The sequence below is a fragment of the Pygocentrus nattereri genome, chromosome 21 (assembly GCF_015220715.1).
Source record: "Pygocentrus nattereri isolate fPygNat1 chromosome 21, fPygNat1.pri, whole genome shotgun sequence".
Taxonomy (NCBI): domain Eukaryota; kingdom Metazoa; phylum Chordata; class Actinopteri; order Characiformes; family Serrasalmidae; genus Pygocentrus; species Pygocentrus nattereri.
This window is the reverse complement of record NC_051231.1, coordinates 14,380,001-14,395,590: the sequence shown is the minus strand read 5'-3', so window position 1 is coordinate 14,395,590 and position 15,590 is coordinate 14,380,001. Positions and strand designations below refer to the sequence as shown.

At 43.0% G+C, this 15,590-nt stretch overlaps 1 protein-coding gene across 7 annotated transcripts in view; it reads right to left on the bottom strand.

Moving 5' to 3' along the window:
- Positions 1-15,590, bottom strand: part of lrp1aa (low density lipoprotein receptor-related protein 1Aa) — a 258,171-nt gene that overhangs the window by 172,668 nt on the left and 69,913 nt on the right. For all 7 annotated transcript variants that reach the window (XM_037532351.1, XM_037532352.1, XM_037532353.1 and 4 more), the window contains exons 4-6: positions 5,511-5,630; positions 4,583-4,711; positions 2,952-3,212 (exon numbers count right to left, since the gene is read on the bottom strand). In XM_037532351.1, the coding sequence (XP_037388248.1) occupies positions 2,952-3,212; positions 4,583-4,711; positions 5,511-5,630 (510 nt within the window). The remainder of the gene's footprint in view (positions 1-2,951; positions 3,213-4,582; positions 4,712-5,510; positions 5,631-15,590) is intronic.

Sequence of the window (15,590 nt, the reverse complement as noted above, 5' to 3'; positions counted from 1 at the left end):
TTCTCCATATCATACTTTCAGTACAGAAACACATAATAAAAAGGAAAATTCAGCCAAGTAGTGTTGGATGATGCAGTATCCATAATAGAATACAGTTCATGTATAGACATGTATTCACAATTGAAAGGGACACTGCGGAGCAAATGCACATGACAGGTCACCATGCCCAATGCCAAGCATGGGCTAGAGGGGTATAAAGCCCCCAAGCATTGGCTGTGGAGCAGTGGAACGGCATTCTTTGTAGTGATGGAGCTCCATCCAATACCTTTGGGATGAGTTGGATTGATCCAGAATTGACCATCCAACATCAGTACTTAACCTCAGTAACGCTCAATCAAATCCTCACAGCAATGTTCCATCACCTAGTGTAAAGCCTTCCAGAAGAGTAGAGGCTGTCACTGCAGTTCAAACTCTCTATTAACACCAGAGGAAACACTGGGGTTTTCTCTGGACACACAGTGTATGTCAAAATCCAACCTCTTGCAATTTCTGCATGATTAAAGTTGTCCAGAGTGGTTTGGTGTGAAAATCTCTGCTCTAGAGAAATATACAGAGTCAGAAGTGGTGGTGATAGGCACCAAATGTCCACCTGTAAAAGCTGAGAAGCTTTTAGATTTACATTTCATTCATGGTGGAGGGATACATGCAGGGCGTTGTGAGGCAAAACAGTCTCCGAAGAATAAGACATTTTTTACCATCATAATTGTTCTATGTAAAACTCAGAAGACACATTTTGATGATTTTATATTTGTGTTACAGTCATGGAGAACCCTGGCTCCTATCACCGCCACTGTAAAGAGAGCTGAACCATTTCACACCAAACCACTCAATCACTCTGTTTACACCTCACACACTCAATTACCCAGATATTTTAATTCCCCTTCAAAGATGTCTTCACATTAGGTTGCTTTCAGCGCTGGAAAACTCTGTGAACGTGTATGTGCCTTTAAAAGTATTCTGGACGAGGGAAAAAGCTGCCTGCTTTCCCGGTGAAATCACAGAGTAAAAGTTCAGCCGGAGCGAGATCATAAACCTGCCATATATTTGGGCTAACGACAGGGAGCAGGGGGGAGAGAAGGGGGGTGCTGACCCTCTCATACACAAACGTCTTTCTTAATGCAGCCAAATGTGTTTCTCTCCTCCCCCGATTTTATTAGACAAAGATGGAAAATTCTGCTCTTCCCTGCTCCAGACGCTCGTATGGAGCTCTGAGCTGCAGCAACATGTGACTCAGAACAGGCAGCCAGACTGGCGGCCACGCCAACCAGGACGATCGCCTGCTCTGCCTGCCTGAAGCCAATACACACAAACACACTCTCAAGAAGATGGTTCTTCAAGGTTTCTTTAGAAAAGGGAATGGTTATATTGCGAACCTGGAGTTCTATATAGAACCAGTTCATGCTTAAATGGTTCTGTGCATTGTGAAAGGATTCCTCAGGTTGATGGAGAACGTGTTGGCTATGGTTCTATTTAGAACCTTGTTGAAAATGGTTCTATACAGCACCAAAAAATGGTTCTTCTGTTGTCACAAGCTTGACATCGTAACAGAAGAAGCCTTTTTTGTATATGGAATAGCATGCACTCTTGTTCTTCAGTGTTTCTTTAGTAAAGACAATGGTTCTATATAGAACCATGAACACTCCAAAAAAAAAAAACATTTAATTGGCCAGATGAATGGAAAAGTGTTATATATGGTTCTATAATGGCTCTATATAGCACCTTTTTGAAAAAGAAACAGGTGAAAATGGTTCTATACAGCACCAAAAATGGTTCTTCTGTTGTCACAAATTTGACATTGTTTGACACAGAACCATGAACACTCAAAGAACCATTTAAACAGTTCTGTGCATGGTGAAATGATTCTTCAGATTGATGGAGAATGTGTTATATTTGGTTCTATATAAGACCACCAAAAAGGTTCTATACAGAACCATATACAACACATACGCCTTCAACCTGATTAATCATTTCACCATGCAAAAAACCAAATAAGAATGAAGCATTCTATATTGAACTCAAGGTTTTAAACAGAACCATGGCCTTTCCCAAAGAATCCTTGAAGAACCATCTTTTTAAGTGTGAGTCATAAGGCCTGAAACGTAGTTCACACAAGGACGCAAACGTAGACGCTTCAAGCTACGCAGACAGGGCTTCAAGCATAGTTGCTTGAAAATTGCGTCACAACGTATTTCATAACACAAGTGCAAGCTGCAATCTAAGTGTTACAGCAAGGGGTGCTATAATGACAGCCAAGACTGACCAAGCGGTCTTGCACCACCAGCCCAACCTTTCTCAACTGCCATAGCAGACAAGCAGTTAAGTATCAAGCTAAGATGGCTTACATAAACATAAAAATAGCATACATCACATTTCCATTTCAAGAGAAGAGGTAGAGCAGCTCACTCCCCCCTACTGTCCACCTTTAGCTGTTGAGACTAGATCTCGCTCCGATTTGTCCTCTATTGCGGCCTTCAGTACTGAGTGTTCTAACCACCACAGCAATGTAATAACACAGTGAGTTTGTACAGAAGGACTGAGAGTTTGCAGTGTATTCAACAAGCGCCGTCATTTGCATCCTTGCATGAAGTATGTTTTCTGCCTAACTGTCCAAAGTACAACTTTATGGCATTTTGTGAGAGCCCTGAAATCATCGTTCTGCAGTTGGAGTCACGCCCATATAAGCAACTCTGAAGCTAAGCGGGTTTTGTTTATTGGATAAAATGAACAGTGTTTTCTGAAATTTTGAAAAGTTTTTGATGTGTTAGACTGACGAGATAATGGACAGAGATCACGATGAGGTCTGATTTTGATTTAGGGCTGTAACGAAGACACTGTATCTCCTCTACATACTGACTTCAGATTCCCAACCAAAACAAAACTAAACCAAATGCACCAAATTCACAGCCTGACTCAAAGCTCTCCACCGTGCCCCGCATCATTGCTCCACTTACTGTGCAGGCTGAGGGTTATGTTGATAACTGTCTCGTCCATGAAGCTCTTGAGGTTCGGGATCTTGGCGCATTTGAGCTGCGTGCCTGCGGGCGTGTCGCCTACGTGAATCCAGCAGACGGTTTCCTGATCGTAAAGGAAGTCCATGGCGGTGGTCTGCTTGGTGCTGGTGTACAGGGAGCTGCTGCTGGTGCCACTCAGGGACGTAGCCTGGATGTTCTGAGAGTTGGCGATAAGCAACACAGGGAGACGTTCCACGGGTACTAGAGAGGAACAGAGAAGAGGTATGATTGGATTATGGAGAACTCCACCAATTTCTCAAAATCTCTGGATAATTAAAAGGTTAAGATGTAAACAAAGTCATTCAGAGTGGTTTCACGTGAAATGCCCTGACTCAGAATTGTTCACAGTGGTGGTAATAGGAACCAGATGTCCACAGTCGTGGTGATAGGAACCACTCTGAATGACCTTTTATTTTCTCAATGACTGAATGTGCAGAAATATTTAAAATACTTCTTCCATCAAAAAGTAGCTCAATCAATCAATCAATCAATAAATATATGATCATAACACTTTTCAACCAATCAGATGATGAGGTCAAGACTAGCTAGATGCACAAATGTGTTGATGCAATTTAAGAACAACATAACTCATTTTTTGGTCACAATGGTTTGGCCCAAAATCTGATTTGTATCATTTTCCAAACACAGTCTGGCCATAACTATAGACAGTTGCTGCTAATGTGTTTAGCTATGCTAACTCAGACAGCATGGAGAAGTGGGCCAATTCTGGCACTGCTGCTCCATGTTGGTGCAACTGCATGTAAGCTAAAATTGGCCCACATTTAAAAAGCCTATTTGGCCCATGTGTGCCAAAACACATCTGGGTCTGAAATATGGCAGAACTGCTACCACTGACGCTAGCAAACTGCACCTGAGCCAAAACTGGTCCACTTGTTTATGTGATGCTTTGTTTACTGTTTGATCAATGATTCATGCTGGGTTAAAATGTGAAATGTTTCATGTAGTCAACACAATCTGCCTCAGTACTAGGAACACAACTACATATCCCACTTTGCTGTTAAATTCAGATTTCATTTTAAATAAATTGCTGCTTCTTAAAATCTTGTGTTCATCAAGTTAATAGAACAATAACATTTTTCTGACGTTGAATTAACTTAAAACTTTACTTTTAAAACTCAGCCATGTTACGTTAATTTGAAAGAAATCTTTTTTCAGTATAGTAAACATTTTTGGACACGTAAGCTCACAATGAGGAGCACCTGAACAGAGCAATGAGCTAAGTTCAAATCTCATCATCGCAACAGCATCTGCAGCTGCTGAAGATCATTCTAGACCAGGGAAGCACATGCCAGCTTCCACTCCCAGCACTGTGCAACAGGGAAAGTGTAACAGCCTTGTTTTAAGTGGCACATCAGTCTTAGCAGTGCTGGTTAAAGGCAGCTGAAAGTTCTAATGGCAGTAAACAGACTGAGTTCTTGCAACCTCTCCTGTGCCATCATTCCATATAGTATGTGAGTCACAAGTAAATGCCCTGTGTGCCATATAAAGTATACTCTCTGGGAATAGTTCATGGTTTTATAAGACCATTGTGTTGTGAGTGGCACTGTTACCGTTCTTGGCCTTGCAGGAACGGTTGTCTGGCTGGGCGAGGTAACCTTCCACACAGGAGCATGAATATGATCCCTCCGTGTTTGTACATGTCTGGCTGCACGTCCCGTAGACTGTACACTCATCAAAATCTGAACACAAACAAATAACCAGAATCAGTGAAGTTAATACAGATATACACTTTTGGATACAGTATTTACAGTATGTCCTCCAAAATGACTATAATTAGCCTTACAGGTCTATATCCTGCATTGTTCTTGTGTTTTTTTTCCCCCTGGTCCACATACATGTAGTTTTAACCCTCATGAGTTACCAATTACAGTGGCGTGATCAAGTCAAGTTAAAAAAAACTTCAGTTGAAAGTGCCTGCTCGAATCACAGTTTTTGTTTGATGTCGAAAGACCAAGTAAAAACTAAGATAGGATAAAATAAATGTGATATGAAAATCACATTTATGCATGTATGAAAGTAAAACAGACATGTTTTTATTGTTGTGCCTTTAAGACCAAGAAATGTAAGCTTTGTTACGACATCGGCTGCCCTGTATCGCGCCTCATTAGAAAAAGCAGTCTGAGCTGCAACACTCCTTATACCTTCAGGGTGAGTGGGCGGAACTAAACTGCTACAGGCTGAATATGTAAATATGCTGTTTTTTTATAACAAGATCAATGAACTCCTAACAGGCTGTTTTGCAGCTTACTTTTTCAGATATGGACTGTATGGGCTGGCAAATCTGACATTTTTAAACTTTATTAATGTTTACACTTATTTCAAAAAAGTGAGGAAAGTTTGTTGTGCAGAAACAGGGCTCAGAGTGACCGTTTGCTGTGAAACTGCCCTTTTATAAGGACTCTTCTTGAGCTGATCTTGACATACATTTCCTGAATAACCTCATCTGACCACATAATGAGTGGATGGTGAGATACAGACCTTTACAGGTTTTTCCATCCTGGCTGATCTCAAAGCCGCTCTTGCAGTAACACATGGGACCCGTCTGTGTGACAGCACAGTTGTCCTGGCAACTGGCGAGGGTACAGTTAGAAATCAGCTCTGCAAAAGACAAGAAAATGGGGATAAATAGAGGTCAACTAAAAATACAGCTTTTTAAAGGCAGCTAGCAAAACTCTCAGCACATGAAAGCATAGGGGTGAACGATACAGCAAGAAATATCTTGACATTTCAAGGGGAACTTCACAGATTTTTCAAAAATTCTACCTAATTAAGTGGTTAAGAAGTAAAAAGTCATTCAGAGTGGTTTGGTGTGAAATGCTCCGCTCTACAGAAACTTACCAAGTTAGCATTGTTCGCAGTGTTGAAAGGAATCAGACACCCACCTCAACAAGCTCCCCCACAAAAAGTTACTACATGAAATGGTTATGAACACAATGCTTTATGTCTCAGACATTGTTTTATGAATATTTTAGCTTAAAAAGCATTAGAATTCCTTTATTTTAATCCGTTCGTGGCAAAGGGATATGCACAGAGTGTTGTAAGGCAAAATAATCCCCAAAGACGACTTAGACAAACTCAGAAGACACGTGTAGGTTCACACTTGTGGCTTTGGATAGTAAATAAAATCTATATGTGTGTTGTCATAGTGACCCCTGGTTCCTATCATCACCACTGTAAAGTCATCTGAACCATTTCACACCAAATCACTCTGAATCACTGTTTACGTCCCAGAATTACCCAGAAATGTAATAAAGTTCCATTTTAACAGCATTTTTACAAGACATGATGCATTAATGTGAGACATAAAATGATATCTAGACACAATGCACTATTAAAACATCCATCTTTAGTGTTACCTAGCTCTGCTAAAGCCTGAGTAGACTGATAAATCAATGTGTAAATGAAAATAACTGCTCTTAAGGGATAATCAGACTAGCACTCTCGGTATTGGGTGTTTTTGCGAGTGATCCGTTTAGCGTCAGTGTTGTAAATCTTGCTCCAGGTCTGTGGGAGCAGCAGTGGACTGAAGCAGGCAGTGAGAGTGTTAAACGTTGATTCACATGTATGCATTACCTCCATATGAATGAAATACATAACATCAACACAGTTACCGTTGCCAAAAGCATATACACTGTATGAGGAACCTGTTTTGATGCATTTCATTCATTCAGAAATAACATGCACACCTAAATGAAGTAAATCCAGTGCACTACATTTCTCTCTACTGCATGCAGCTCATGGTTTAGCCGGCAGTAGCCTTCCGTTCGTTTTCTGCTAATCTCTTCAGCGCTCAAAGTCAGTACCTGCACCGAGCTGTAGATTGAGTAAATGATCCATCACGCACACATATACACACACCTGTGGGCATGAAAGCAAAGCACAGCTTTATGATATTAGAACGGCTCAGTAATTCAGACCTCAGGCTTTTAATACACCGTTAATAGCATCTGTGCTGGTAAATAGTCATGCATGGTGGTCCAGCACCAGCCTAGCGACAGGTCATATATACACCACTGTGCAGACTTCCCATCCCTTTAGACATACGAGCAAATGTGTAGGGAGACCACTTTGGTTTTGCTAGCTAAATGATATTTAAAATATATGAACAAGATTAAGCATTTACTTATACAAGCAATTCACACGTATCTGCTACTAATGAAAACTTTAACTTCGTTTCAAGCAGCTACTGATCAACAATTCAGCTGGAAGTGGTGTAAGTGTAAATGTGACAACTCCCCCCATTTAATTAAAACTTGCTCAAAATTCTGGAGATTCAATCACAATCTCATACAATTCTAAGCTAATTTGTTTGAACCAGACAAGCTTTCAAAAGACGCCAACACGCAAAAATATCTGCATCAGAATAATGATAAACACTGACCAACTTATTTTAGACTACAGCAGGGGTCGTAACCCAAATGTTGAGAGCCATTTTGTCAAGTTTCAACAAAAGTCTACCACCCTGGGAGCCACATTTCATGTCCATTTTATTGAAGTGACGTTTCACCATCTTGGCTTACAATATGTCTCAGTATGTGCTAACGTGCTATAGTTTTAAAATCTAACAAAAACGCAGACTTTGCTCCACTTTATGTCGGCTATCACCGCTTTTCTCGCTCTTCTTCGTCTGAAATCTTTCCCGTCGCCGTTTCACTAGCTACCAGCTAGGCGAGACTGTATTGCTATGGTGACCAGCAGTCTGCGCGCCAACCTCCAGGGTTACAGGATGAATCAACAGTTCTACAATAACTCCAGCGTATTAGACCATTTATTGTTTAAACTGTGTTTAACAAATCAGCAGAGCTTTATTTTACTGCCGTCACTGAGAAAAAGAGACTGACACCTCAAACAAAGAAGCTGAACAATGGACTGACCACCCAGTGTTGAGTCCAGACCTCAACATTACTGAATGTGTTTGATTACTTCAGAAAATGATCAACCAACTTCTAAGACTGAACTTTGGAGGGGTGTCCTCAGTTTTCTTGGAGAAACTGGAAGTGAGTCTCCTAAAAAGAATGGAAGCTGGAATGAAGGGAAAGAGCAACCAACTGTGCAGTAGTTCAGTCAGGACAACATGACCACTGCAGCCCAAACAGTTAAAGGCATTTCTGGTGTGTTTCCTTCTTGGTGTGAGTGTGTGTGTGAGTATTTTTTAAAAAGTATGCGCTTCAGTTCTAATCCTTAAGAGGATTTCAGGAGGAAAAAAGAAACTTGCCAGGAATTTTGTTTAACGTGCACTTCATACCGTGTCTTTCGGCATGTGCGTACATTTCAGAGTGTGTGTCCCCACACACACACACACACAGACAGATGTATTAGTCTTAAATTACACTTATATTAAGGTCCTCTTATAGAAAAACATGCACATCTAATTCTATATGCACTACACATGGCCACTGAAGCCTTCACAGAAATAGAAATACTGTAAATAGACACACAGAACAGAAACGTTCATTTTTGCCAAAACATCTAAAACACAGAACATATTATAACCATCAGTTCTGACAGCGCAGCATGATCGGCAGAGAATCTGTGTATATAGCTGTGTATAAGTGATAATCTGGGATAAATAAGCCTTATGAGTTCTGCTCTATAATATCCTGTGATGTTCGGCCTGCACTGCTGCGTTTTTAATTCACACGGCTGAAAGAACTGAAGTGACTCACAGCTGAAATTACCTGTAATGGCTTTGCTCCAAAAACAGAGCAGATTATTTCATTTCCAGCAATAATCGATACATTACTGAGCCATCTGTTCAGCAGAGATATGGGGCTCCCAGAAACGGTCAAAGTGGAGGTCATCGAGGAGTCACATTTAAAAGCTCAGCTCGCTTTCAAAAGCGGCTCCTCACAAAAGAGCAGAACGACAAACAGCCTTTCAGCGACTCTATATTATACAATGAGTACAGAGCTTAATGAAGCAGGACTAATAGAAAAGAAGACAGAAAAAGAAAGATGGATAGACAAGCAGACAGAAGGTCAGAAAGACAGACAGAAGAACAAAGACTGACAGATGAACAGAAGGAAAGACACACAGAGGAAGTGAAAGAAAGACAAACGAATAGAAGGATTGGTCTGTCTGTCTTCAGATAAACCGAGGGACATAAAGACAGATAGCAGGACAGAAAGACAGACAAACAGTAGGACAGACATGGAAAGACAGACAGCAGGACAGAATGACAGACTGACAGAACAACAAACAGATGGACAGAAAGTAAGACGGACAGAAATGACAGACAGGTGGATAGAAAGACAGAGAAATACAAAAGGGAATATCGACAAGGAAAGACAGGTAGAAAAAAGAACTAGGGAACTAAAAAAAAACAAAATGAAAGAGTGAAAGGTGACGGAGGAGCAGAGGAAGGGGTGAAGTTGTATCGTGTGTCTAGACTGTATAATCTACTGTACTGAACTCTGTCCTGTTTGTTCGGAGTGATTTTCCTTAGAGACGAACAATCTGCCCCTCTGACCAGCTGAGCGGGTCAGCAGAAACACAACCAGAACACACACTGTGCAGAATAATAATTAGATTGTGTGGCTTCAGAGCAGCTTCAACAGAGCAGATACAAACACAACCCAGGACCACTTCTGTGTCTGGACAAAGGTCCCCTTAAGAACAGGGTCCACTTACTGTAAACCTGATCCACACCTGAGTTCATCACACATTCACTGTGTAAACCTGAACACTGTCAGAGCAGGTGAACTGCAGCAGCAGCTCTGTTTATCTACCACAAAAAAACAGCTTTAAACGGGGCATCTTGGTCCACTATCAGGGCATAGCGCCCCATAGCTGGGTTAGGATGGCAGAAAAACGCAGCTATGACATTTTTATTATTTATTTATTTACTTTTAGGTCTTTTATTTCTTGTTTTTGCACAAATTGTTTTTTTTCTTATTTAATGTAGCACTGCAGATTAAATATAAAAGGTCCACGTTAAATATTCTGTCCAGTGCAGAGGTCAGTTTTAGGAGCCATTAGTTTAAGTTTCCTTTAGTTTTTCAGCTACTGTAATAAACTGTCCCAGCAGGTCAGCATAGCAGGTCAGTCTAAAGACTGCATGAGCATTTGTTTCACGTAAAAAAATGTGACTAATGCACTAAAATGTCTTATTTTGGGAGAAAGAAGAAAAAGAAAAGATGGATGAAGGCAATCAGTGTTTATGTTGCAATTAAGAGACTCCATCAATCCAAAATGTTACTATTTTATTACCTTTAAGACTTCAAATATATAACATATTTCATAAACTTTTCTGCAGTCACTGAGCAGACATGCATCATGATGAAGAAACGGGATTGGCACCAGATATTCGGCCCACAGAGAGAACCTTATAGTTCTAATAGTTTGAGTTTGGAGATAAAAACCTTTTTCTTATATGTGAATAACTCAATTTTGACAAAAATGTCAGGAAGAACTTCAAAACTCTAAACCCCATTTCCTATCTGGCCCACAAAAGTATTTAAAATTTTCTATTAACATTAACCCATTTCACAATGTCCTGCACTACAGTCCCCAGCATGCACTGCAATGTAATGTGCTCCAACTCCTTCTTCAACAGCAGTCTATGGGACAACGATTCATACCAACACCAGTCATACCACCAAACACACTACCTGCATTTCAGCTGCAGTTTAGCCAATATAAAATGACTTTGGCTACGTTCACATTACCAGGTTGAAGTGGCACAAATCTGTTTTTTTGCCCTAATGTGAAACAGATCTGATGTTTGAGCTGCGTGGGCAAGCAAATATCCATCCATCCATCATCATTGACCGCTTGTCCAGACAGGGTCGCGGTAGCAGTTGGGAGAGCAGAGAATCCCAGATGACCCTGTCCCCCGCAACTTCCTCCAGCTCATTCCCGGGGACCCCAAGCCGCTCCCAGGCCAACTTGGAGACATAATCCCTCCAGTGGGTCCTAGGACGACCCCGGGGTCGTGCCTGGAACACCCCCACCGGGAGGCGTCCAGGGGGCATCCAGATCAGATGCCCGAACCACCTCAGCTGGCTCCTCTCAATGCGGAGGAGTAGCGGCTCTACTCTGAGCTCCTTCCGGATGACCGAGCTCCTCACTCTATTGCATAGCGCCACCCGAAGTAGAAAGCTCATTTCCGCCGCTTGTATTTGCGATCTCGTTCTTTCGGTCATTACCCACAGCTCATGACCATAGGTGAATGTTGGGATGTAGATCGACCGGTAAACAGAGAGCTTCGCCTTTTGGCTCAACTCCCTCTTCACCACTACAGACTGGTACAGTGACCACAGTACTGCTGCCGCCTGTCCCAGCCTACGGCCGATCTCACAATCCCTCTTCCCGTCACTCGTGAACAAGACCCCAAGATACTTAAACTTCTCCACCTGGGGCAGGTCCTTTCCCCTTACCTAGAGTGGGCATGCCATCCTTTTCCGGGCTAAGACCACGGACTCAGACTTGGAGGTGCTGATCCGCATACCAACTGCTTCACACTCAGCTGCAAACCGCTCCAGCGAGCGCTGGAGGCATCCATTCTCCCGGAGGACCTCCCACAAGATATCTTGAACACGGTCATAAGCCTTCTCCAAGTCCACAAAACACATGTAGACTGGGTTGGCAAACTCCCATGCCCCCTCAACAATCTGTGAGAGGGTGAAAAGCTGATCCATTGTTCCACGGCCGTGACGGAATCCACATTGTTCCTCCTCAATCTGAGGTTCAACTATCAGTTGGAGTCTCCTTTCCAGCACCTTTGCATAGACTTTCCCAGGGAGCCTGAGCAGTGTGATACCCCGCTAATTGGCAAACACCCTCCGGTCCCCCTTTTTAAAAATGGGGACCACCACCCCAGTCTGCCAGTCCAAGGGTACTGTTCCCGAGGTCCATGCAATATTGCAGAGGCGTGTTAGCCATGACAGCCCCACAATATCCAGAGCCTTAAGCATTTCTGGACGAATCTCATCCAACCCCAGTGTCTTGCCATTGAGGAGCTTACCAACTACCTCAGTGACCTCCACCAGGGAAATGGAACTTGACACCCCAGAAGCCTCTGGCCCTGACTCCCGTGAGGGAGGCACGTCTCCCGGATTAAGAAGTTCCTCAAAGTGCTCCTTCCACCGACTGACAATATCCTCATTCGAAGTCAGAGTTTCTCCACCCTTGCCGAATACAGCTTGGGCGCAGCCACCCCGACCCCTCCTGAGTCGCCGGACAGTTGTCCAGAACCTCTGAGGCCGAACAAAAGTCTTTTTCCAAGGCCTCACCAAACTCCTCCCATGCCCTGGATTTTGCTTCTGTCACCTTTTTTGCCTGTTGGTACCTATCTGCTGAATCGGGAGTCCTTCGGGCCAACCAGTCCCTAAAGGCTGCTTTCTTCAGCTTGACGCCCTCCCTCAACCCTGGTGTCCACCAGGAGGTTCTTGGGTTACTGCCCCGACAGGCACCCACAGGCTTTTGGCCACAGCTACGCCTGGCAGCTTCCACAATGGAGGTTTTGAACAGGGTCCATTCAGACTCCATGTCCCCTACCTCCTCCAGGATGTGAGAAAAGCTCTCCCGGAGGTGGCAGATGAAATCATTCCGAACAGCGGCCTCCGAAAGTCGTTCCCAGCACACCCTCACTATTCGCTTGGGCCAACCGGATCTGACCATCAGTCTTCCCTGCCATCTGATCGAACTCACCACCAGATGGTGATCAGTTGACAGCTCAGCACCTCTCTTCACCCTAGTGTCCAGAACCTATGGTCCCAAGTCAGATGAAACGACAACAAAGTCGATCATTGACCTTGGACCCAAGGAGCTCTGGTGCCATGTACACTTATGAACATCCTTGTGTTCGAACTTGGTGTTCGTTATGGACAATCCATGCCTGAAACAGAAGTCCAATAACAATTCACCTTTCAGGTTTAGATCGGGCAGGCCGTTCTTCCCAATCACGCCTCTCCAGGTCTCCCAGTCATTGCCAACGTGAGCAGTGAAGTCTCCCAGTAGGACTATGGAGTCTGTAGACAGGACCCTTTCCAGAACCCCGCCCACTCGCTCCAAGAAGGCCAAATACTCTGACCTGTTGTTTGGTGCCTAAGCACAGACAACAGTCAAAGTTTTCCTCTCTGCGATTTTAATTCGCATTGAGGCAACCCTCTCGTCCACCGGGACAAACTCCAACTGCATGGTCACCAGCCGGGGACTTGTGAGTATCCCCACACCAGCCCGGCCCCTCTCACCCTGTGCAACCCCCTGAGTAGGAGAGAGACCAACCCCTATCCAGGAGTTTGGTTCCAGAGCCGACACTGTGGGTGGAGGTGAGCCCAACTATATCTAGTTGGTATCTCTCAACCTCCTGCACAAGTTCCGACTCCTTCCCCCCCAGTGAGGTTACATTCCATGTACCAAGAGCTAGTTTCTGCTGCAGGGGCCTAGGCCACCTAGGGCCTCCCCGCAATCTCCCACTGCCACTCCATGGCACTGCACCGCTCCCCCATGCTGGACCTTTGGGGGTGGTGGGCCCACATGGCCTCCCCACGTTGCCTCTTCGGGCTGAGCCCGGCCGGATTACGTGGGCAAGCAAACATGATCTTTTTAAATCCAACCTGAGCCACTTTGGCTACGTCCACATTGCAAGCCTCATTTCACAAATCAGATTTTTTGCTCAAATCCGATCTTTCTGACACAATGATTCACACTCATTTAGGTAATTTGTGTGCACATGCAAGTCATTTCAGTACGCCGGTTCATTCACATTAATGACAGATATGAACCAATTACCTAAACGAGTGTGAACCATTGTGTTGGAGAAATTGGATCTGAGGCTTGTAATGTAAACGCAGCCTTAATGTCAGCTCAGCAGCTCCGAAATTGGGCCAGAGTCTTAATGAACGTGCAGCTAAGAATGGATGTCACACGTCTAGTTCAAGCTAATATATAGGTTTAAAAGATGGAGATATTTCAAGTACTCACATAACATATCAAGGTTTTATAGAAGCATATTTTGACCAAACAATGGTCAGTTGTTATAACACAACACGGATTAAAAATGAAATAAAAACACAGGTGACACAGATTCATTGAGATTTTTTTAATATAGCCCCTTTACTGGTCAAGTCTGACAGCCCCAATCTCAGGGGACAGCATGTCTAACTTCATGTTTTCACTCTCAAAACCAACATTTACCACAATCTCTGCAACTCGCCCAAAATCATACAGACTCCAAAAAAAAAAAAAAAAAAAAAAAGGTGTTAAATTATACGTTAAATAGACTTACTTGTGTAACCCGTTTTAACACTTTCTCAGTGTTATCTGATTTAACAGTGTTAAAAGTAAAAGTAAATCAATGTGCCGTTACCAGCTGAACATATTGTTGCGTCTAGTTAGAGACCGAATCTGTTGTTTTTAATGTAGCAGACCACTTATGCTTTTCCTTTAGTACGTTATGTAGGATTGCAAATGGTCTGCAAGGCTCTGCGTTCCCTCCAGAGGGAGAAACTTTCCCACAGAAACCACTTTTCTCAGCTGCCTGAAGAGCCTTGGAATTCCAGCCCTTTTCCTTTGTTACAAGATGATTCAATCTCATAACACAGTCTACCGGCCAGCTTGGCATGCCTTCACACGCACCGCACAGCAGCTACTGGAGGAGGAAAACTGGTCAGTGTTGTTGTCGTGTGGAGAAGATGCTGACCAGACTTTCAGAACAACTCTGAATCAAACGGATACGGCAGAACCAACGCAGCTGGAGAAACAGCCACAGCGGAGTTTAAAGCTACTCAGGAGAGAAAGGTCTGTCTGCAGACTGCAGGACAGAGGCGGAACATGGTGAGGCGGAACCTCTCTGGAGGTCAACCGATCAGAACAGCGTGGGCTAGCTGACCTATCAGAGCACTCTGGGCTCATCGGGAGGCGGGGCTTAAAAACATATGAATAGAGATGAACAGTATGAGGAAAGCAATGTGAATAAACAAGTTATAAATCTATTCTCGTAAACCAAAATAAAATATATATATATATAAAAAAAAAAAAAATATATATATATATATATATATATATATATATATATATATATATATATATATATATATAAAATATACAACCCAAATTTCAACAAAGTTTGGACATTGTTTAAAACATAAATAAGAACAGAATACGATGCTTTGCATAAACTTTGTTGTTTTTCGCAAATATTCACTCATTTTGAATTTGATGCCTGCAACACGCTCCAAAGAAGTTGGGACAGAGGCAACAAAAGACTGGTAAAGGTGAGGAATGCTCAAAAAACACCTGTTTGGAACATTCCACAGGTGAACAGGTTAATTGGTAATAGGTGAGTGTCATGATTGGGTATAAAGGGAGCATCCCTGAAAGGCTCAGTCGTTCACAAGCAAGGATGGGGCGACGTTCACCACTTTGTGAACAACTGCGTGAGCAAATAGTCCAACAGTTTTAGAACAATGTTTCTCAACGTGCAATTGCAAGGAGTTTAGGGATTTCATCATCTACAGTCCATAACATCATCAAAAGATTCAGAGAATCTGGAGAAATCTCTGCAAGTAAGCAGCAAGGCAGAAAACCAACATTGAAGGCCTGTGACCTTCGATC